At 40.1% G+C, this 24,659-nt stretch overlaps 3 protein-coding genes across 9 annotated transcripts in view; 1 reads left to right on the top strand and 2 right to left on the bottom strand.

The window, feature by feature from the left end:
* Positions 1 to 24,659, top strand: part of LOC117234522 (peroxisomal leader peptide-processing protease) — a 28,495-nt gene that overhangs the window by 431 nt on the left and 3,405 nt on the right. Inside the window, exon 1 of one of the 3 annotated variants that reach the window (XM_033495846.1) lies at positions 21,621 to 21,699. The exons of 1 other annotated variant lie outside the window; for it this stretch is intronic. The gene's annotated coding sequence lies outside the window, so the exon portion shown is untranslated. Of the gene's footprint in view, positions 1 to 21,620; positions 21,992 to 24,659 lie in introns of those variants that run through there. One more of the 3 variants, XM_033495848.1, reaches the window with a different exon arrangement.
* Positions 1,556 to 24,268, bottom strand: LOC117234526 (ion transport peptide-like). 5 transcript variants are annotated; one of them, XM_033495854.1, is made up of 4 exons: positions 24,131 to 24,268; positions 6,644 to 7,206; positions 5,663 to 5,783; positions 1,556 to 4,058 (listed from the first exon to the last, which is right to left on the bottom strand). In XM_033495854.1, the coding sequence occupies exons 2-3, from the start codon at positions 7,201 to 7,203 to the stop codon at positions 5,663 to 5,665; spliced, it is 681 nt and encodes a 226-aa protein (XP_033351745.1). In that variant the 5' UTR covers positions 7,204 to 7,206; positions 24,131 to 24,268; the 3' UTR covers positions 1,556 to 4,058. The 5 variants fall into 5 exon arrangements, with proteins under 5 accessions (XP_033351745.1, XP_033351747.1, XP_033351743.1 ...); XM_033495856.1 differs by lacking the exon at positions 24,131 to 24,268 and adding an exon at positions 21,354 to 21,486; XM_033495852.1 differs by lacking the exon at positions 24,131 to 24,268 and adding an exon at positions 19,779 to 20,615.
* LOC117234532 lies at positions 7,454 to 8,248 on the bottom strand. Its single transcript, XM_033495862.1, has one exon. It carries the CDS (start codon positions 8,177 to 8,179, stop codon positions 7,688 to 7,690), a length of 492 nt encoding a protein of 163 aa, XP_033351753.1. The 5' UTR covers positions 8,180 to 8,248; the 3' UTR covers positions 7,454 to 7,687.

Genomic DNA, 24,659 nt, shown 5'->3' with positions numbered 1-24,659 from the left:
ATCTCTTAGATCGTCGATTATTTCTCATTGTTAATAAAACTGAATATTAGCGTAGTTCGCTCATCTATTTAGTATTTATTACTTAGCAACCTCTTAACCTAACCTAGAAATATTAATCATGAATAATTAAAAATAATTGCAGCCATGAGTCAACAAAATACGTAGTGAGAAACTCTGAGAAAATTTATGTATAACGAATGAGGCTCTAATTATGTAGTAGTAACACAGACAAGTATCATACGATGTGACACTTTAGGCCTGGTGCAGACGAACGAACGATGCGTCAGCGTCACCGCCGCAACAATTTGCCGCCGCATTTATGCCTCCGACTTTTCTTACAATTCACACAAGCGTTTTGCGTTCGCTTTCATATCGCATATTTGTTCATTCAGTTAAAATTTAATAACATGGATGCGGTAACTCATTACCAAAATTATAAAAAAATGCATTTCTGTAAGTTTTATTTAAGACTATATTAATCTACGACAGGAAGGAGATATTGGATATATCCCTTCATTATTGCCAGACTTCTCAAAGTTCCATGTTTATCAATTTGAGGGAAAACGAGATAAAATTATTTATGTTTATATGGTCGGGAATATTTTCATGAATTAAGTGTAAAAATTAATGAAAATTTGATGTAACGTCCACCGAGTGTCAGTATTCCGTTCGCAACCAAACAGTACGAGCGTTTGTTTTGATAGACGCAAACTTACTGCTTATCTAGTTGCCGCTCAAAGTTGCGTTCTATGTGAACTGCTTACAGCTACTGCTTACTGCTTAAATCTATTTTGTTTTAAAGCGCAACAACAAAATGCCGCGACGGCGACGTTGATGAAAACCGTTCGTCTGCACTGGTCCTAATCTGTAATCTATAAAAATCTATTCGAACTGAGCTTGATAACGTTTATGTGTCCAAATCATCATCGTCAGATATATTGGATGTGAAACGATGTTTCATTTACATTCTGACTGATTAGTTTTAATCCTTCCGGCTGATGGTTATTAACTGTAAATAGAAATTACGCGTAATATAGGCTGGGTAATGCTAAATTGATCGGTTGTATCAGAATCATCGTATGGGGATAATGGTGAGATACAGAGGCGGCAGAAAGGCTGTTCATTTTTGAATCATCTTTATTCACGCAAAACAAGAATAGATTTAAATATCCGTGTCAATAATCGTACGCGTACACATATATGTGCGTACACGTCGCTTAGGTACATGAAGCGCGTGTACGTAATTTTTTATGCATATACATGTGTGTTTATACGTTATACTTTATGCGTATGGAATATAAAGTATACGTATAATGTACAGTATGTACATGTATGTATGTATATAAAGTATATAATATATATTATACATTATATATTATATATCAGATAGTATATATTATATACTATATAAGATGTAATATAGTATACTTTATATATATGTATAGAGAGAAACAGAATGAGAGAGAGAGGGGGGGAGGGGGAGAGAAAATTATAAAAGAATCGAATTAAATCAAATAATATACGCACATCACGCCGCGTCTTTTTCGTTTCTACCTACGTACCTGTGACATGAGCAATGGGTTACCATCGATATACATACATAAAATACATTATATATCGTAAAACGAACAGTCGATAATCGGTGTTTTAACTGTTGGAACGGCGACATTCGCAAGACTCGGTAACAAAAGTGTGTAAATGATTTCGAGGAACAATTACATATGTTACGAGGTAGAAACGGATATATATCGGCGATGAGATTTCGGAACGATATCGGAATGGGTTCAATACTGATTTTGGAATGGTTCGTAATTCCCAGGATTGGGACGAGTGTTAGAACAATAAATAATATTTAGTAACGTTAATGGAATTTTCATAGTATCCACTTAACGGTTCCTGCTTGATAATCAGAGATCATCTATCGGGCTGTAAACTTATACGCGGAAATGATTAATTTCGATCGTAACTTTTTTCATACAATAACTATTTCGAAGAATATTGTTGCGTAAGTTTTGTGACCGCTTTACGATCGCCTTTCTCAAACTAAAAAAGTAAACAAATAAATAAATATTATACATTTACTACATACGCATAACTCCGTTCATCGTTCGACTCACGAACAACCGAGTATTCGCATTGGTCGTTGTTTTAGCTATCTACACCACGCAATTTTGTTCGCTTCCCTATATTTTTCCAAATAGTCAAAGGTGAACTCGAAGTTGTCACACTGTCGTAGCAATTAAACAACAATAAGTATGCTATAAACTAACAATATAATATAAAATAATATAATATAGTATAACACAATATCAGTAATAGAAGTCATAGTCGTAGCAATAGCAATAAGTTAATATTAGTAATAGTACTAACGATAATAATAGTAGCGATAGTAATAGTAAGGGTTGTAATAGTAGAAGTAGCAATAGCAGCTGTAGTAATAATCAATAAGAATAGCGGTAATAAAAACGATAGCGACTGCAATAGTATTCAATGACGATATCGATATCGTTGAATTGCCGTCATAGTTGAAGTTAATAGTAGCAATAATTGAAAGAATAGTATTAGTAGATGTAATAGCTGTGGTGAAAGTGGAAATAGAGTAGCAACGAGAGTGACGATGCAAGTAATTTTACTTATATACAATTGCAACGACAATAGCAGTAATAACGGTCACAGTAGCGATAGCAGTACTATTGGAGGTAGCAATAGCAATGATTTAACAACCACAACAACAGTATAATTATTTTTACTGTTTTTGTAGTTTTTGTAGAGCGGCAATTGTAATAGTAATAGTGGTAGCAGCAGTAACATTATAGCATTAATAATAGAAATACTGTAGATAATTGGTGACGTAGTATTAATTTGATCCATGAATCTTCCTCGGTTTTTGTATCGAATGCCCTGCTTTAGCCAATCGTTTGAACATTTCGACGATCGAATCGAAGTCTATTACTAAAATCTATAACGAAAATCTTGTCCTCTTCCACAAGTGCATATAAAGCGGTTTGGGCGAGATTTTTAATGGTAATTGCGACAAACCATCATAAAGGCTCTATCTATCTATCTATTTAACTATCTATCAATCTACTTTAACCATTGGAATCATATACTGAATAAGTAACATGTACGATTGCTAGTTTTCTAAGAATTATAATATCAATATAAAAGGATAAAAAATAATAATCGTTGTAATAACGGACGACGGTATTTAAAGTAAATAATTAATGATTAATTGAATAAAACGCAAATATTCTGTCGACTAGATTCGTATATGGGTTCATTAGCACGCAAACTTAGCTCATACCACTTCGTTTTCATGCTTTGATACGCAATGCTTTGAAAAAGGAGAAAAACGAATGAGACGAAGTCGAGATAACGATAAAAATGAATAATTTAACTAATGCTTTATTACGTCTACGATCACGTCGATCTGTCGGTAGATCTGTGACTGCCTTGTAGCAAAAGCAGAAATTTTGCTGATTTATCTAACTGATAATTCATCGAATATTCGTCCATTAAATCTGTCTAAAATTCAATCTGTTTCCGTAAAGATTTGTTTCCTCCCGGATGCATATTTGCATATCTCATTCTTTTTCTCTCCCATTTTCCCGCTCTCTCCGTGTGAACGAGTGTATGCGTGTAGTAATCAATTACATTTACTGCTAATCCATTTGATGCATCCTGGAAACGAAAGGAAGAGGTATGATCGCGTAGCGTGCCTCGAATTCCCAGTTCAGGGGTGTTCGATCTTTCGGACGTTGTGAAGGAAATAGCATGAACGAATGTTGATAAGTTACTCAAAATTCTGCGGAAAATCGTTGTCAAAATTGTTTCTTATAGCTTCTCGTTTCTCGTAGTTCCTCGTTGGTCTTGTTAGAATCGTTCATCGTAGATGTCGTGTAAATGAAAGTCTTCGTAATGAAAGCGCCTCTGTGTTCTTTTCTTCTTACTTCTTGCCGCCTAGGTACTCGACCATCTCCAAAAGCTTTTCCTTTTCATCTTCAAGCAGCAATGCTTGAACGCAGCTGTTGAAGTATTGCGTACCAAAGCAGTTTTGCCTAAATATATAAAGAAATAAATTAGATCGGATATATATATATATATACCTTATATCTTATCGTGTAAATCGGATTTTTTTGTTTGTAAATCGAATGTAAAACTGAGGAAGAAGAAAAGAAAAAAGGAAAAAAGAGAAGGAAAGAAGAAATGAAAAGAAAAAATCTAGGATTCGTTCGTTTGGTTTCGTACGGTCTTCTTTTACGCCTTGAAACAAGAAACTTTCTCATTGTTATTGTCAGTTACACACGTGAAATTGTCGTTTTACGACACATGAAATGTCAGCGAATAGACCACCTTTTCGCGTTTACGATAAACACACACAAACGAATCCTTCAATTTCGATACAACGATTGTTAAATAACGTAGAATTGAAAAATTGAAAAATTGAAAAATGTACCGATTGAAACAGTGTACATATTTCTTTTCTTATAAAATGTGAAATGACTAGTAAATGATTTACAATGGGTATATCTTGTCCGCAAAAATCGTAATTGCAAGGAGACAAAAAACAACAAAATACGCAACAGCTGCTTCCAGCAACAGAACCTGCAAAAATATTTGAACGTTGCAAAAACTTGTTTTATTATTCTCTCCTCTTTGCAGTACATATTTCCATTGGCATCCTGTACCCGTCGTGTTGTCTGAAAAATGTACGTTAGTACAAAATCTATGTCGTTTCGATGAGGCACGATAACGCGCGACAAAAAACAGTTGGAAAAAATGTCGAAAAATGTGTGTTGCTCATCTCAAAAATCGTTGGGAGAAAAATGGAAAAAACGAATGAAAACGAACGACCGAATCGGTAAAAGAATGTAACGCCGCCATTTCGTATCTTATGTATCCTCAAATATGGTTAGCTACGATATTGAAAAATCGATAAGCATACAAATAAACATGTACTTATCTACGAGACGTAAGAGTTAGAAGAAATTAATTGAAAAAGAGTAATTACTCGTCGCTCAAAATGCGCATAATGCGTCTATTGAAATACCTATAAAATGTACTAAAATATCGAGCAACATCGTTTTATTATTGCGAAATTTACTTAGAATTACCTAAGGGCAGCATGCGCATATGTCGCGTATCATCGTGTATATTGTGTGCATCGTTGAGTCGTGGTTCATAAATTCTTGAGACGACCACAAAGGCGTATAGTTTCCGTCGATCGGAAAACAACTAGTTCGATCGTAAACGTCGGTAACTATCGGGAACGAGAATTTGTTAACGAGCAACGAAAACAAACGTGCAACCAAAAAGTAGAGAAAATTCAAGAATCGGAATATAGGAGGACAAGAAGATGAGAATGGAGATGGAGAAAGAGAAACAGAAAGAGGGGAATGAGAAGGAGGAGAAGAAGAAGAAGAAGAATTTAAAGAGGTAAAAGTAGTTAAAGGAGAAAGAAGTAGTTGTTCGAGACACAAGTAAGATGAATGATTGCTGAAAGAAAATGATAAAATAGGAAAGGACGATAAGATGATCGGGGTAGATCGAAAAGAGAGGAAAATGAGAGAAGCGAATGCGTTCGGCGAATAGAGTACTACATGTAAAGCTATAAAATGAAAATACGCGGATAAGAAATCATAAACACAAAAAAAGAAGCTACCTAAACCCCGGGTTCCGCTCCATGAAGTGTCTTGATCCATGTTTGGATCTTCTCTACTTCGTCTTGTAACAACAGTACGTCTAAGCATCCTTTGAAGTAGTCTGATGTAAAGCAGTTTTTCCTGGAAAAGATTTCAAAATACAAACACTAAATATAATCCGCTGAATTCGCTACATATCGTTATCTTGAGTGATTCGTCCTAGATCTGAAAATAAGTGAAATACTAGCGAGGTTCGTTCTCGCTAGTATAAGATAAGGATTTTTAGACAATCATCGACTCACAAATTCACCGACGAAAGGTAAAACAATCACTGGACGATACACTTTTTCCAATATTCCTTCCTTCTTCGAGCTTACGATTTGCGATTTCTCGACATCCGTATCATCGACGTATCTAATCGAAAGTACGCTTTAATCCATCGAAATACAATCGAAGTTACGTATCGACCTTTCGATTGTCGCACTTCCTCTCGTAAACGGTTTACGTAAGGCGTAAAAGAAATCACGCGCACGTTCTACAGAGAAAATGTTTGAACAATTTCATATCTAGACGGTATTAAACATCTTTCTTGCCCTCCTAAATTTTCTCTAATTTGTACTGTTTTTGAGGCACGAAACATCCGATCGCACACGCGTCGTATTATCGACGGAGTAAAAAAGACAAGACGATTGCAGTCACTGTATACGTAACGCGTGCAGTAAAACGAAAGTTTTCTATCGAAAGGACAGAGGATGTCGACGATACGGCCGGGTAAAAGCATTCGTGACAAAAAATAAAAATGTAAGTACATACTTGTTTATGTTTTATATCGAAAGGAAGGAATCGTGTCGCGTGCATTACTTTGCGATGGTACCGAAAAATTTCGTTCGTCGATGGTTATCTAAATCCACGATACGTTACAATAAACACACTAGACGAATAGACGATGTATGTCGCATATACGATTGATAGAACGTATTCGAATCTTTATGGATAATTACCTGCATAGTTGATGTAATTGAGGTTCCCGAAACAGGTTATAACAATCCTCGCAGATACGGTCCAGTCGGGCAAAGATACTTTTATCGTATATACCCTTACATTGAATATCGATAAAGGACCTTTTACCCAAAGGATGTCCATTCAAGATGCCAGCGTCCGTTAGACCGATGCACGATGAAACGAGTAACAGTGTCACAGACCAAGCTAACACAGAGACGAGTTTTGGGCAGGGTATCGATACAGTTGACACGATCGACGATTCGCTTGGTAACGAAGGTAACCTCGAGCATGAGGTTTGTTGTACGCTCCAGGAATACGACGACAAGTTCGATGTCGGCCACGTCGTTGACAATGGTAGAAAGATGGACGACGATGACAACGGCGACGACGGCGTCGATGGCGACGGCGATGGCGACGTTGAGGTTGTCGTAGAAGACGGCATCGTTACAGACGATATCGATGTAGTTGTGGATGGGATAGATGAACGAGACATCGAGAGCGGTAAGGTTAACGATGATAAAGACGACGATGAGGAACGAAGCCTCTGTTGCCGATGCATAGTCTGAAAAAGAAATAAAGTACAAAATAGATTGGCAAATCGGAAAGAAACGAAGATGTCAAAGAAACCGATCGTTTTATATCCGTTGAGCTGGAAAGACATAGTCGAGATTTGCCGAAGTTTAAGAACGAATAACGTCTCTGTGGCGAATAATACATCTACGATAAAACTGCGCCAGAGGAAAGAAAGACTAGCGAATATTGCGGAAGAAAAGGAGAAAGGGGGGGGGGGGGGGGGGAGGAAAAGAGGGGAAGAGAGAGTGCGAGAAACGTAAAATTCGAAGATGTATTAAATCCATCCATCGCGGAGACGACTCGTGTAAGTACTTATATGCTTGTACAGTTCGTACACTGCTTACGGATGCGTATGGATTTCGTATTTGTACGTTTCAGTGTCCCTGCACTCTCTTTCCCGAACCTAACCCCTCGAAAGTGTACAAGTTGTTTCGTGGCACTCGTAATAGTGGCCGTCTGTGTTCTCCTTGTCATTTTACCGTGGTGACAGTAACAAACAGCGGCGACAGCAATAACGAGAAGGAGAAGAACGTCGTCGACGACGATGACAACGTCGACGATAATGACCGCGGCCCTGTTCGAGTCGAGCACACGGCATTTCGAGGCTCGACAAACTCAAAGCGATTCGTGAGGTAAAAGTAAAGATGTAAAGCTCTCCTCCTAACCAGTCCCGCGGCAGTCGTTGTGAATGGACCACACGCAGGTAGGCCCCACCTGTAAACGTCCCGAACCGACAACTTCATTAAGCGGAGCTGAAGCGCAGAGCGGCACAGCACGGCACGGTACTGCATAGCAATGTGCGAGACGAGGGGAGCCTTCTTATGCGCGGCGATGCGGGGCAATGCGAGATTCTCGAACGCACGACGGTTTCTTGTTTGTTCTTTTGCCTTCGTCTCATCGGCGCGGCGGCACCTGTACACGCCGAGGAGAACGTTTCGCTCGGTTCTCTTTTTTCGGAACATAATCACTGCTCCCGGGTGGGATCTTATTTTTAGCCACGACCGATTCTTGGAACTCTCAAACCGCCCCACTCTATATCGGACCCCCACCTGGTAATTACCTGCAGCCCGATAATTTGCCGCTAAAGTCGCTCGGTCTCGATCGTTAAACATCGTCCCACGGATTTTCAGACCGAGTATGATCGTCCATCATCGATCATCGATCGCCGACCGCCGACTGTTGATCGCCGATCATTGGCCGTCTCGCTGCGTTGCGTCGTATCGCGCCGCTAATTCATCTAGTTTTTCTAACAATTTGCATTAATTTGCAACGATAATCGGCGTCGATAAACGGTAATCGATCGATTAAAACTCCACTTAACAGGTTTAATTACAATAGTTGAATTTATCTGTAGACGAGTTTACGTTCGTTTCCGATATTACGTATTTCGATGGTATTTAGCCAGATTTGCGAAAGTAGCGTCGATTTGCGATTAAAAGTCTCCGGCTATAGCTACAGCTTTCTCTTCTTCGCAGAGCGAAAAAAGATAAATTCCTGCTATACTAAATTGGAATTCTAGGTTCGTCTCGAGTCCCGAAGATAAAGAGAGAATAAAAAAAACTACGGATGGTGAACGCGATCAACCTGCGTCGGATCAACTAGAGATGAAAATAGGAGACGAAAGGCTCACGGTAAAGATTTTAGGGTGGAAAACTATAACTAAACGTCGAGGTTGAGGGGCGAGGAAGAATGGATGGCGAGATGGGTGGAATACGAAGGGTGAAGAGCAGATAGCGGAGAGTAGAGTGGAGAGCAGAAAGCAAAGTGAGTGTACGTAAACGAAGAAAAAGTCAATGGAGACCGGTTACTCGACAGGTGAGGTCTTTCCTCGGTCGAGCCATGCACAGGTGTGCAATCTGTAAATCCCCCTTAGCAAAAAACTATACACTCTTCGGCACCGCTTCACGGCTCTGTCGCGCGCTGTTATCCGAGTCACTAGTTATGTACGTACGTACTGTATACACGTTCGATGCTTACACGCGACCGAATGCAACTCCTTTATCGACACGCATCTTAAATGCTTGCATTCGAATCGTGCGAATTAAAATATAGATCTCTTCCTTGCACCCGAAATATTACCGACATGCCTGCGAAGTATCCCGTTTACTTGCGTCCGTTTAACTATTTTTATTTCAGATCTAAAATGCGGCGCGAGAACGAATGTAATAATCGAACGAACGCATGAAAACGAACGAACGAACGTTTGTCGTTCCTCCGGTGTTATACAAGCTCTTCCGAGAATTCGGAATTGAGAGCTTATCGAAAAGAAGAGATCAGTTGAATTTGTTTGTTTGAAGAGAGAGAGAGAGAGAGAAAGAGAGAGAGAGTATCTCGAAGCATATCCTGTTGCGTTGTAATGCCACTACCCAGAATCAGCAACATGTTCCCAGAATTATCAACATCAAATAAGAAAATAACGAATATAAGATCGCTAGCAAAACGAGGGGGAAAAAAGGAGAAAGAGAGAGAATAGTAACGTTACAAGTTGAATCGAATCGTTTTGAGTCGAACCCACTGAAGTCGAAAGCCAGTTGGGTCGAATGGGATAAGAGGAAGGAGCCACGAGGCGAAACGGTCTATATCGTTAGATACATCGTTGGGCTCTCCTCACCAGGTGGTCCTCTTCCCGTGCCGGATGACTCAATCGTGAGAAGGAGTTGCTCGACGAGCTCACGAGAAGACTCGCTAGAACCGTGTGTGCTTCGTGTCTTGGTCTGAGTTTGTCTGCCCGTCTCCTACCACATTCGTGTATTCATGTACGTACATATACGCGATTCAGTGCAGTCCCTTCCCGACCTCCTTGGCTTTCCTCGTGAACCAGCTTACCCGATATTTCTACGCCGGTGACAGTGGTGTGCGTACTTACACGTGTATGCAGATCGTTCTGGTCAAACACGTGGATCTTTCGAATAAAATGGTCTTCTCGTCGTCTCTTTTTATTCATACGCGTTCATTCGCGAGGAAATTAATCGAAACGAACGGAGCTTAGGAAGAAGAGAGACGACGCGATACAGATTCGCTACTTAATAGAGCAAGCAAGCAGAAAAGATAGTCGAAGTATTTGCAGGGACGGAGAAAAATTAAACGCGGAGAAAGATTAGATGGCTGAAGCAAGAGAAGAAGAAGAAGAAGAAGAAGAACAAGAAGAAGAACAAGAAGAAGAAGAAGGAGGAGGAGGAGGAGGAGGAGGAGAGAAAAGGAACCGTTTGAGCGGTAAGCGAGCAGATTCAAGGGGAAAAAAAGAAGGAAGAAAAAGAAAAGGTAGACGCGGATCGTAAATCGATAGACAACGAGGTGACGAGATCAACCAGCAAAGGGATTATCGATCACCTCCAAATTAATATACGAATTTGTACAGGATACTTAAAACTATATTTACTTATTATTCTCTTTTTCTGTTTCATTCCTACATAAAAACTCATGGCTGTTCACGCTGTGTTGAGAAATTGATTCTATTTAAAGAACACGTATAAGAATAACATATGCAGCTATGGTGCACGGTACCGACAGATGTTCCGATCAACGATAAAAATCGACGATGAAAGAAATTGAGAGATTTATTCACTTGTAAACGGTAACAGCGCAGAGGGAGGTGCATAAACTAAACTGGTACTTAAATAAGTACTATATGCCATAGGTATTAAAAGAAATATCAAGAAAGCGAAAATGCATCGAGGAATCTATATCGTTCTTGAACAAGTTCGAGAACTTTCCGGTAGAGTCGAACGTAGTTAGAGGTAATACTTTGAAAGTGCCGCGAAAGTGCTGGTTATCTGGTCACGATCGAAGATCAAAGAGGTGGGATGGGAAGAGGAGGGAAAGAGAAGAAAAAGGGAGGGCGGGGGTTGTCAGCGGAGCGGGGAGAAGGACGCGGAGAAGCCGAAGAACTCAAGGAGAAGGAGAGATAGGCGGGTTGAACGGACGACGGAGGATCGAGGCGTCCGGCGTCCTCGATCGCGGGATCTTGGAGCAAAACTAACGATCTCCCGTTCGCTTGCAAGATCAACACGACGATAATTTAATACACGAGATCACCACCCAGGTGTGCTCTGACGTGTACAGATGCTGTTTGTAACCTCGACAAGGAGGAAAAGGCTGAGTCGACAGAAGTGGGAATCTGTATACTGTATGGCGTATGGGATTCCAAATGCGAATACGAGCTCTTCCCCTTTTGCACGATCTCTCTCCCTCTCCCTCTCTCCCATTTTCCTCTTTTTCTCTCTTCCCCTTTCCCATCCCCATCGTCATCCCCCGTACGTCGGTCGGTCTTTCTTTCTTTCTTTCTTTCTTTCTCTCGTATCCGTATTCTCTCTCTTTTTGCACTACCGATATAAACGACCTGTACACGTGGACACGTGCGCAGATTTTTGCGAAATATTTCGAAAACTTTTCAACGACCGATGGATAGATGCATCTTCTAAAAAAACTCGATCGTTGCTGGCCAACAAACGTACGCTTGAAACGCACAGTCATGAAATATCGTGATTGTCATCGTGACTCTATCTCTGCTATGCCTTCGCATTTTAACATATCGAAAATAACATATCGAAAAATAATTCCCAATTGGAAGGTGGATACTAGCTTATAGCTATTAAATGCCGGGAACGCAGAGCACAAAAAAGGGTACGTTCCTTTGACGTCATACGCTTTCGTAGAAACAGCTCGATACATCGAATCGTCGACAATCAGAATGAAAAAACAGAAACACGCGTATACTACTGGTGGTTCTCCGATTCTCGAAGAGATGCTACATAAATAGAAGAGCCGATGACGTCAATCGTTTGCTTTAATTACATAAGGACAGTCCTTATTAACCTATGCCGACAGCTAATGACGAGTTAATGATCGCGATAAAATCTCTAAATCCATTTATCGATCGAACGACGATTCTCGTTTCATACATCTCCTTTTTGCTGCCTCTTTTTATCTTTCCAACTGTTTAACTATTCCGATCGAATAGTACGGTCGAACGTCGTATCGTCCAATTTGGCCCCGTATATGTATGTATATATATATACTTGGACACGTAAATATACGTATATACATGTCATCTCATCGTTATTTTAGCGTATGTATATAAATAATTTAAAGCAAAGTATATCATTAACATACGAGTATAATTAGGCAAGAGCAAATTTAACATCTCGATTAATTTATAGCGATAGAATTTGCGCAAAGAGAATTACAATTCAAACGAACGACGCGTGTACAGATCGATTTCTTCAAATCCCAGTTCTCATTAAAGATGATTATATTTCGTGCATTGTCTTACTCTCTATTACGTAGTCCGTTGTTAGCGTTACGTTACTCAACAAAAATCACGTGAAATCATAGGTTTTTCCATACTGCTTTTTCATCTGGAATCGCTTATACAAAGGAATTTCGTAGAAACAAATCAACGTGCAAGTTGATATTTGCATTAAAAGACGAATAGTGAAACTTATTTCCATGAAATTCGTGGAATACTCACGAGCAGAGCAAAACAAGGCAAATCAAGACAAGACAAGGCGAGACAAGACAAGGCAAGGCAAGGCAAGCCAAGGCAAAGCAAGGCAAGGTAAGGCAAAGCAAGGCAAAGCAAGCCAAGCACAGCTGCGTCCTGCGTCCGCATGCACCTTCGTATGCAATGTACGTAGTCGACGCGCGGGTATTTGCGAAGGAATGTTCAACAGGTGTGTCGCTCGGATTGAGCTTTATGCGCGCGTACACGCCTTTCCTTTCGCCCTTCCTTCTTCTTTCTTTCTCCCTTCTGTATATCCCCATTTTTCTATATGTTGAATCTTGTACGCCAACAGTACCGTAGCGTATACTCAAACAGGCCGATTATAATATAGAAAGTGTAGCGATAACAAAAATAAACCCAAAAGTAAGAAATATTATCGCGCCTCTTCCGAACCTACTTCCGGCAAGATAAATCCTAGAGATATCAGCTTCTACTTGATGCGTTCCTCGCTCCGTCTATATCGATCTGTTCGATCCGTCTAACGATAAGTAAAAAGCTTGGAAAAGTTTGACGTAAGATGCTTTTCGAACGACGTATACATGTAAATTGCGTTATTTAACGTAATAATACCGTGGTGTCACATTGTCACTGAAATCGAACGTCGAAGCCAATTATTTCTCGCCGAGTCGAGATACGAGAAAGTATACGAATATATACACAGTACACAGCCATCGACAGAGAAGTTACTGTTTCTTCAGTGTGGCCGTGTCTTTTTCTTAGTATGCTTGGAATCATTCTCCAACTCGCGGCTAAGTGGTGGTTAAGAGGAAGCTATAAGGAGAGAATCGTACACGATTTATTTACACGATCTGGCTGGCCTGGCTGCCCGTTACATTTTAAAAGTGTAAAGTACATGTATATATATATATATATATATGTATATATATATACACACATTTCGCGTATGTAGGACAAAGCCTGCACTGTGGTGGTCGCTTCTACTGTCGTTCTGGTTATCGTATCAACATTGCTGTCTAGTCGCGGATTTCACCCATCGGACGTCTTTAAGTGTCCCTTATCGTTCGTCGTTGTTTCTATCCACTGATTTTCTTTTTTTTCTTTTCTTTTTTTTTTTTTTTTCTTTGAAAGTAACGACAATGGTGGCAATGTCAATAAACGTTATCGCGATTTTAATACGATCGCTCTATCATCGATAATAAGCGAGTAATAAGCGAATAGTGGCGACAACGACGATCGAGGTATCGAATATAAGCGCGAAGAACGAAGATGGTGGCCAAACAGAAGTAAATATAGAAATTGAATTGGGGCTGAAGCAACGGTACTGAAGCAACGTAGTGTTCGCGAGTACGCGTACAAGTAATAGCAGAAACAAGGACGGGAATAGGGGCAAAAGCAGAAACAAATGCAGAAAGAAGAACAAGACAAGAGTTGCAGTCACTGCTGGCAGCAACGTCGCGATTGGACATTAGCGTCGAACACTGTAGTGGGGCAAAGCAGCGTTCCGGCAGACAGCTTGGCGTCCTATGGTTCGCATTACGACAAGCTGTAGCCTTTCTCTGTCTTTCGCTTCTCTCGTTTCGCTTCACCGCATCTTACATTGCTAATGTTTCGACGTGTTTTCTACGGTTATTCCAACATATCCTTTTCTCAGTTCCTCTTCCCTTAATATCTCCGCAATTAGTTTGCTTTCCTTTTCTTATCTCCTCTCTCCTCTTCTCTTCCCTTCCTTTATTTTCTCCTCTTTTCTTTCTATCTTAGCAATTCCAAAATGCCAACGAATTTCCACGAATGCTACGACATCGTTCGCAAACGGATAAACACGCGAGCGAGACGATGATCGATCAAGAATCGAACGTAAACGCGATAAACAATGGCAATTAGTAAATGTTTGGAAGAAACAGAAAAAAGCAGGGGGTAGCTATAGTGAGTTTGTAGTTACATAGAAACGCGAATGAAAGTAAATTACGATGGAAACGGGAACTAGGAAGAAATTTATTTCTATGACGTTCCGCGATAGACAATCCCACGATTCAAGAGTACAATACGGATAATTCTTCCTTCCAATTCGGGCTAATCGAACTGACCGTTCGATCGACAGATTTTTAAATACTCACACGAACATGGTATAAGACTACTCGTGTGTAAAAAATTGATAAGGAACATATGCCAATTTTCGTTTGTTTTTCTTTGACCATAAGCCACGTCTCGTTTAGACGGCAGTTACGGAGCTGGTACGATCTAACGCGATTAATCGCTATACTGGCTTAGCTTGTAACACGATCCGTTGTAAACCGTACGTAGTAGTAAATGCATTTTGTCCGCTTGAAATCAAATTTCGTGTAGCATCGACGATGTACCAACCGTATAAAAGCAATCGCATATTAAGGATCTCTGTGATGTTTCTAAATTTATAAGAAACGGAATCTACGCTACATTTCACATCTGAAGCATCGCGAAGAAACGATGCAACGATATTAAGTTTGCTGGAATCGTGTGTCGCAATTTAGTTAAATGCAGCGCATTTCCCTACTTGCATTTTGCGATCGTTTTATAAGATTTCTTTCGAAACATTGCGAGATCGACCACGATTAGTCCGTTCATCTTCTAGGCTAATAATTTCGAGAACTCGAGTGAAATACCGAAAGAATTAAGACCGTAAGCTACGTTTCTACCTGCTTGCCAGAAAATGCGCACGCTCGCTGGGCGAGTTTCTCGAGAGGCGTGTCGCTGCTAGCTACAGGTGGCTGTACCTCATTCCTCCTACTCTTTCCCGATTTCCTTCGTCGTCATTTCTTTATTTTATACTTATACTCTATGATATCACATACGCAATGTCCGTTTCTTTCGCTCTTTTAGGATTTCATCCAGTACGAGCATATGTACATTACTTTCTTTCTTACTTACATCTTGTTAATTGTTAAATGTTGTTTCGCACGATTCCGTTTTTTAACAGTACTTTCCCTTTCCTTTCTCCATATTGTAACCAAACTTTTCCTTTTATTCCTCCTTTATTTCTCTTTTAACGTAGCGTAGCAGAAATATTTCACTTCAGGTGTAAACTCGCCTCTTACAAAAGGAACGACTATCGAATTAGAACATAAACACACGTATTATATACGTGCTATACGTAATTAATAATGTTTCTTCGAACGGTCTGTTCGCATTTTCTTACAGCGGTATATCAAAAATACCACACTTTCCGACTAAACCGATATTAACTCTTTTGTTTGCCATTCCGTTTTACTTAATTACGTTTCCCGTGCGTTTCTATTCTTTATAATTTCGTTTTCTTGTCACTAGTACGGAAATTCGGATTAAATTGATGTACCTAAGCGAAGAACAAGCCCGAATCTCCTTGTTTCCCGCTTCTTCATACGTTGGTCTTTCAAGTATGACTCAACTCGTGTTTGGTCCTCACTCGGCCCTGAGTGAAAGATTCTCTGAATGAACTCTAAAGATAGAGACCCTCTATATCCTTTCATCCTCTATCTTCTTTTCACCTTTTCGTTTGTTCTCTTTCTTTTTCTTCTTCGTCTTCTTCTTCTTATCCTCCTCCTCCTCCTCCTCCTCCTCCTCCTCCTTCTTTCTTTTTATTCTTCGTCTTTTTCTAACAGTGTTCCACTCGAGCACTCTAACAGTGCTCTTCCCTTTTCGTTAATGTTCTCGACAGCATGGTAGAATTTCGTTCGACAACATGTGGTTCCAACTTTTTAAATTAGCTGCTTTCGAGTACTTGTCCGTAAGAGCTTTACGCTTGTCGTGTAAATTCGTTTACAAAAAGTCTCGAAGAAAGATTCAACGATACGGAAGCTCGTAACTCATTTTGCGGCAAATTCATCGAAACGGATAAATAGGTGAATAAGTGAAAGTGCAAAATACTGTTTATAGAGATACGTTATGAAACGAACGATACGTAAAATTAGTGGTTGGCTGAAGCGAAGAATCGAAAGAGAACCGCAGTTTCGTTCTATTTTATCAAATTTTAAATATGTCCAACCTTGGGTCTTCCTTATCGCGCATGTTTCTCCAACGAGATGAAAATAATTGAAAGAACAACGAAAAACTATTTGACCTGCCTTATTGATTTGACTCGATTAACGGAAATGACGATCATAAGTGCATTGAAATTAAAGTATCGCGTTGTATCCGTAGGATAGACATAACAAAAATACAAAACTTACATTTAAAATGCTCTTTCTCCCTTTTTCTTTCACCGTATTCCCGTTTGTTATGCTTTCTAACTGTTTATCTTCAGGTGTGCTGTTAAGTCTTTCAAACTTTCTTTCTATGGATACCGCTCTTCTGTCTTCTCTTCAGCTTCGCAGCACTCCTGTTCGCTTGTTTTCCAGTTGTACAAACTATTTCCTACAGCCGAGACGATCGTTTTTATGCAATTTGGTTTTGTTATGGTAAATCCCTTCCTACAGTAACCTTTTTCTTCCTCTTCCTTTTCTTTTTCTCCTTCTTCTTCTTCTTCTCCCGCTTCCTCCTCTTTTCTCCCTCCCACCCTCCCACCTGCTTTCCACCCCCTATTTTCTCCCTCTTCCCCCTCCTATCTCCCACCCTCCCTTTTAAACAGTTTCGTATCCACTATTAATCTCTCTCTCTCTCTCTCTCTTCTCTTCTCTTTTCTTAATATCGTCGTGATAGCCGACGATATTAAGAAAAATATCAAAGAAATCGTACGTCGATCTCACCGAGAACGTCTCCGCTGGTCTCGATTCTAGTCCTTATTTATTCCTTCTTTACTTCGTTTCTACTTTCCGATGTTTCGATCTAACGTTAGCTTTAAAAGGCTGAAAAACAACAATCACTTCACTAGATATTTCGTACGCGCCACCTCGCCTCCCGTAGTAGTATCTTAACGATCGTTTAGTCGCTCGACGACCACTTGATTCTCTTGGGAAATCGGAAATCTTTCGTATTTCTGTCTCCTGTGAAACACTTCCTTCTTCGAGGTAGTTCCTCAAACGTCGCGGAAGGAAACATGCGAGACAAGTACCACCGCGGAACTGTGGTATCGCGATCTCGAGAAAGGCGCGCGCGCGGCAGAATGCCCGCCCGCCTCCTCGGCCACCCACCCCCTTACGGCTCCAAGCACCGAGTCCGTCGGGGCCGAACAACGCGAGATATATCGAAGGACAGCCGTTCTCCGACGCGATCCACCGCGCACAGGTGGGCCGTGCGTGACAATCCGAAGAACCGATCGGATTGGCCTATTTGTATATTCATCTACTTATTCCATTATTTTATTTATCTATCCGGCTTTCTTTCCTAATCTTTCCTTTCTTCTCTGCTCGCTCACGCATCCATCGTGTATACGTAAATCCGCTCTCCTTCCTTTTTTTACTCTCTCTCCTTTATACGTATCAAAGTAATTTGGTCCTTTCTCTTACGGTTACTAACTCTTTCAGCACAACGAAGATAAAATATGCTCGACAAACTAAAGAAAGAGTTCCGACATGACGTTACCTCCAGCTGGTTATCTTCGTTCGTAGGATACTCGAATTTCTGACCAGTACCGTGTTTTTATGCACTATCTCTTCTTCTATAGTGTTTATTATTATTGACGTCGTTAACGTTGCTATCAGTATCGTCATCGTCATCGTCATAGTCACCGTCACCGTCACCGTCACCGTCACTGTCACTGTCACCGTCACCGTCACCGTCACCGTTACTCGCTGTTGCAATCATTGGAATCACTAGTATACCATCGTCAACGCTATTAACACTACATCTACCAGCATCGTCAATATCATCACTGGCAATACCAGTTCTATCTACGTTTCCATTGCATATATACATATGTACATCTATTTCTATCACCACTATCTACTTCTTATATAATTGCAACCTCTATCTTATTGTCTTTTTAGATCTCACTCCTTTTTTTTAGATGCCATACTTGGCTTGTTCCACGTATATTATTTTTGGTAATTAAATATAGTTCGATACATTACTCGAGAATGCTTCACCCTTGTCTTTCTCTCGTACGCTCTATCGTCCATTTGTACAGATGCTCTGCTCTTAAAAAAAATATTCCGAAAAATACTCGTTCAACGTTCCTCGTTAATATGCAACGACAAGTACCAAAGATGCCATATAAACGTTGCTTGTTTTCGTCCAATATACAATATTTTGCCGAGTCAGGCTATGTACAACAAATATTTTATTATTTCGCGTTCTAAGAACGTACATTTAAAATTTCCTAGAAAATTCCCTCCGTGTCATTTCGATTTTCTCAAACACCGTGCGTAACCTATTCGGAAAGAACCGAGCTACTTTAGAAACTGTCTCGTCATGGTCGCGTAAACTCGCGTCACGGTTGCATCAACCGACAACAGAACTAAGTTCGTTGCGTCATTTTATCTTCTCCATTCAAAGCCAGTTGTAATAAATCTTTCCCAATTTTTTAACAAACATCTGATGCAAAAATTGTATACAATCATCGTCAGCTTTTTATCAAGAAACAACTGTAGTTTTTCAGCAACCAACTGTTCGTTACGTTTACACGACAAATGTCGTCCATCGAACGACAGTAAAGCATAAACCATGGGCCAAAATGAGACTCGATTAGATATATGTAAGTATAAACAAAGAAAAGGTAAAACTTAGTGTAAGATCTTGAAAATTTCCTGCTCTTGTTCAAAATATTCAGCTCGTATGGAAAAGAACAGGTAATTTTCGTGTCATCTTATCGTTTCTCTTGAATACGGATTATCAGGCTGCGCGTTTAAGTGGAGAAATTTCAACGAAGAGCAGAGAAACAAAGTAAAAGTACAAAGACGAAAGAAACAAAGAAATAAACCAAAGAATTATGAAAGAAGATACAAAGAGAAAAGAAAAGAAAGGTATGAAAGGAAATAACGTATAAAAGAGAAGAAAATATAGAAAATTGACACGTCTGAAACGAAGCAGCGATCGATGCCAATTAATATGCATAATAACGAAAGACAGCGTTATTTTCGATGAAATATTTCGTTAAATGTTACGCACGCTCCAACATGCCTTTCCACTTTTTTTTACTACAATTATACTTTATAAGTTTCGCTTACAAAATAGGTAGTTTCACAGAAACATTCACTCTCGAAACTCACGTAGCGAATCGCTAAGTTGACACGGCTCCTCGTAGCGCGGTGACGGTCGTTGTCCTCCATGGTGGATTATACGCGCCGGCAGCTTCATTTCCCTCGAAGAACACCGAATTAAATCGAAATCAGCCCTACTGATACGTTCGAGACTTAAGAAAATTTGATCATCGTTATCGACTAGCAGTTTTCCCTTCCACAAGGATACCGTGCACCGGTAACAAACGTTTACAGCGCGAATACAACGTAGCCTCGAGCTTTAGCTTGCTTTTCTTCTTCCCAATATGTAGCTCGTTTTTACCTATAATTGTCCCATTCTCGCACAACGTATTCTTCTCTATATTTGCACAAGAACTCTCCTCTATGTATCACGTATTTTCTTTTTTTTTCATAATTTTATCATTGTTTTAGTTGCGTAACATTGAACTTTATTACGATTGAGAGAGAACTCTGTCAACGATGAGGAGGGCTGATAGGTTTAATGTCTGTATCCGTGCCAGTCGGTGCATACGCTCCGACCAATTTTCTCACGCGTTTGGCTCCAACGTCGACAGCTACTCCTTGTACCAACAACAACCGTTCTTGCTTCGTTCAGTCGTTCACCAAATTTATAATCTTAATACCGAATCAAACACCGAAATATGTCTTTGATACGCCACTGTATATGATAACTCTTCCTTTAACCTACACGCGTAATTACTTTCTCATCTTCGACTATACGTATGCTCCTTTTTTTTAATTTTTCAACTCTTTCTTCTACTTTTTTTTAGTCCAACTCTCGCCTCTCCTTCCAACGCCACCACCACTTGCACCTTCACTTCCACCACCACCATCACACCACCACCACCACCACCACCACCACCACCGCTGCCACTACCACCGCCACCTGTACCTTCACCTCCACCTTCACCTCCTTCTTCTGCTCTATGTTCTATTCCTCCTCCTCCTCTTCCTCCTCCTCTTGTTTTCTCTTCTGCTTCGTAACCCTCTTCCTCCTCCTTGTCTTCCTTTTTCCCTTTCTCTTCTTACCTCTCTTTCCCTTTCGAATTCTAACAAGTATTAGTAGTTCACAGTAACGTTTTAACTTTCTTGCAAAACATGGAACGAACGTAATACACCAACTTTTCTTTCACGTATAAATTTTCTACTTTTGTTTCCCGTTGTTTTACATATCGTGCATGTACTTAAGAATTAATTCTGTACGGAAAGTTTAATCGACGAGTCTCGAGTTTGCCTTCTTCTTCTCCTGTTTTTCTTTTTCTTTCCTTTCCCTTTTTGGGGGACAGTAGAAAATGCAGAAATACAGGACAAGATCACGCAACGGATGTAAAATCTTTTTCTCTCGTGTGTGGCGTGTAGAAATTATACGGGAAAACTGATAACCGGTGGACGAAAACAAACAAGTACGAAGAAGAAATATGACAAGCAAAATTAACGGTAAATTTCGCATAAATGGAACACTGTAAAAGAGAGGGGAAAATACAATAACGTCCGAAACGTAACGACACGCGGCACCAATTTGTCAGGTTCAGAGCAAAGAGCAAAGCATCGGTGATAGAGTAGCCAATCACAGTGAATACTGACTCGGAATCGGACTGGTTGTGTAGGGCTGCGAAGCACGCACACGCTTTGCCATCCTTTTCTATTGCGGTCGAGCCCCTCTGTAGGTACGACTGCCACTTAACGCGAATGGACGGTTAAAAGACCCTCCTGTGCGAGTCAAGCGGCCACTCGAAACAACTACGATCAGCCTAGGTTCCTCTTACGCGCACCCGTTCATTGCTAACCCCCTCCTCTGATCCTACTTCACTTCCCTTCCCCTTTCCTCCCTTTCGCTGTCTTTCAGTTGTACCTCTGCACGCGCGTGCTCGTGTTCTCTCGCGGCGAACCGTACGCGAGTCACAACGGAATGGTTATACTCCATTTACTCGTACGTAAAGTATTATGCGGTCCGAAAACACAATTCATCCGAATTTTTCTATTCCGATTCCCTAACACCGTGCCGTTCTGTTCTTGCCGTTTCTTCCAACAAAATTCCAAACTTCAATTTTCCAAATACGGCTATGCAAATCAACCTTTCTCTCCATCATCGAAGAATGAAACTCCGAATCGTGTGTGATCATCCATCTTCTATCATGGAAGCTTTGAAATAATCGGTCAACGGTTTGGGACGATCGTTAGACTCTTCCTCCGTTCCATATTTACCATCAGGCTTTTTATAGGTTAGTTTGTTACTTTGATGAATTCTATCGAATCGAATCAACGTAAATTAATATGTACGTCAAACCGATTTTTATGTATCTAGTACTTACAATTAGCGAAGCAAAGAATATCGAGCAAAGATTCCATGAAGAAAATTAACGTTAGTAAGAAAAGACAGAAACGGGAGAAAGATGAAATGTCCTTTTCCGACGAACGGACCACGATAGGGTTGAGCTATAAATAACTCGACAACTTCTCTGAAAACGGAAAGTAGCTCGCCTTCGAGTTCCGTAGCAAATTCCCAGAATAGCTTTCTGGATCGGTGTTTGTTCGTCCCTCCGTTCGTTCGTTCGTTCGTTCGTTCGTTCTTTCGTTTGCCCGGTCGCTCGGTCGGTCGATCGGTCGGTCGGTCGGTCAGTCGGTCGGACGCTTGGCCGGTCGCTAGTATACCATGTGCGATTATGATGGTAAATAATAAGCGGTTACGTTGGTTATTTTCCTAACGTCACTTACACGATCGCCTTCTTGTATCATTTTTTAATAATAAATAAATGATAAAACTATTTAAATGGTGCTCTTGGATCGTCTACGTATCTATGTTTTCTTTTTTCAGTTTTCAACCGATCGATTTAACCTATGTGACATTTCGTAATTACGTAATGCATAAATCATTAGAGATCATATCGTTTATCGATGTAATCAATATGCTTATCGGCTGTTACTAACGAATTATAATTATCGCACAGCATAGGTTTCCAACGATTATCGAAAGAGATTTTGCCACTAACAACACACTATGTTATTTACAAACGTTAATTGTACGTTTTAAAATTTCAATATATATGAAATATAAATACAGTTCATTGTTAGTAATCGAAACGCGATTTTATGATTTTATCACGTTATTTTTTGTAGATATGACCTAGCTCTTAAACAGCACCTAATTTTAAACATCCCATGTTTATCCTAATTTTCATCACTCTCGATATTTATCAGTTAGACAGATGATAACATATAAAAGATATTTACACCCGTTTTTCTGTATTTAACCACTTATAAGCTCCTTTTCTCCATTCTCCACTGCAATATTTCCTTCCTCGAACAGTTCTGACACTCTTTATATTCTATTCTCCTGTTCTTTAACGATTTGACTATCGACCTTCATCGTTGGGAGAAGATTGTGTAATGATTAATGGATAATGCTTATCGTGTAGAGTATATGAAAGAAAAATATGTATATATATACAAGTCATGTCAAGTATATAAAAGAAAAATATGTATAGATATAGTAATATATTAGATATCGGTACAGTAATAAGAAAAAATTCGGTAAACGATTTTGACTCGTTGAAAGATCCAACAGTTGAAATGTGCTCACGGTTCATTCGAAAGCGTGCGTCAACATGATTCGTTGATGACGTTTACGATATCACTCTCGAACGACCGTGCCAAGATGCAATTGATATAAATTAAAGCGGACAATTAGAGAAAGTGAGAGAACGTCGTTCTTTTCTCGATATATCTCATTGGGTAGACAGCTGGCCGTATATACACGTTATTTTGTTTCAGTTATTTGTCTCTTAAGTCTTGGACGACCATTTATTCGATGGCGTGCTTCTGTATTTGAAAATGGAACGTGACTGTAACAGTCAAACACGGTTAAACTAGCTCTCTTTAATTCAAGCCAAAAAAAAAAAAACAGCCATTCAAACTTTTCATGTTTTAGTTATCCATCTTGTGTCTCTTATCCATGATTTCTATATAAGTTTTATAAAACCCGAGAGAAAGAAAGACTATGTGGCGTGTGATACATCCTTTCGACTTTCGAAACGATCCGATTCAATTTGACCCGACCCTAGTTCGATTCGAATCCATATACAATTCGTTTTGATTCGATTCGACCCGACTTGTGTTCTTTTATATCCTGTTGCGTTCGATTTTCTTGCTCCATTCCCTAGTCACGACACGATACGCGATACTCGAGACACTTAGACATGCGACACTCGACACTCGACACTGAATACCGAGGACGAATCCAGACCTTAAAGACAATGACAACGTTACGGTATAGAGTTTTCTCCAAAACCAGAACTTTGCTGTCGATCGAGATAACAATAACTAGAAAGTGAATCTTTGAGTCGGTATCTCGAAAGACATACCTTGATACGGTCTTCCTTGAATGACAGTAACAGCACAACGAACTGAATCCTTCTGATCTAGGCGTCGCGGCGTTCCGCGTCTAATATACACCTCTCGGCGGGTGTTCGGTGCGCGCGTCCTTCTCTTTCAGGGAGAACCCCTTTCTTCGCCACCCCTTCAACTTGCCCAGAGAATCGCTGCGTTATCGCTCAGCTTCGAGTTACCTCCCTCGGCACCACCAGCTGCCCGCCTAATTGCGAACAGGCAGAAATAGAGCCTGCAATCTTCTTCCTTGCAAATAACGAGTAGCTTACGTCTTGTTCGTCACGAGCTCTTTCTCTCTCTCTCTCTCTCTCTCTCTCTCTCTCTCCCTCACTCTTTCCTTTGATTTCTTCTTTCTCTTTTCCTTTTTTCCCTTGTCTTCGTTTCTTTCCGTTACCCTCCCTTCTTGTTATCCTCCATCACCTATCTAGCTTTCCTGTCCGTTCCCATCTTCCTCCCGCCTTCGCTTCGTTTCCTACGATTCTTTCTTTCTTTCTTTCTTTCTTC

This window comes from Bombus vosnesenskii, unplaced genomic scaffold, assembly GCF_011952255.1.
Source record: "Bombus vosnesenskii isolate JDL3184/JDL3185 unplaced genomic scaffold, Bvos_JDL3184-5_v1.1 scf7180000013305, whole genome shotgun sequence".
Classification (NCBI taxonomy): Eukaryota; Metazoa; Arthropoda; class Insecta; order Hymenoptera; family Apidae; genus Bombus; species Bombus vosnesenskii.
The sequence above is the reverse complement of the archived record's forward strand: the minus strand, read 5'-3'. Positions and strand labels throughout refer to the sequence as shown.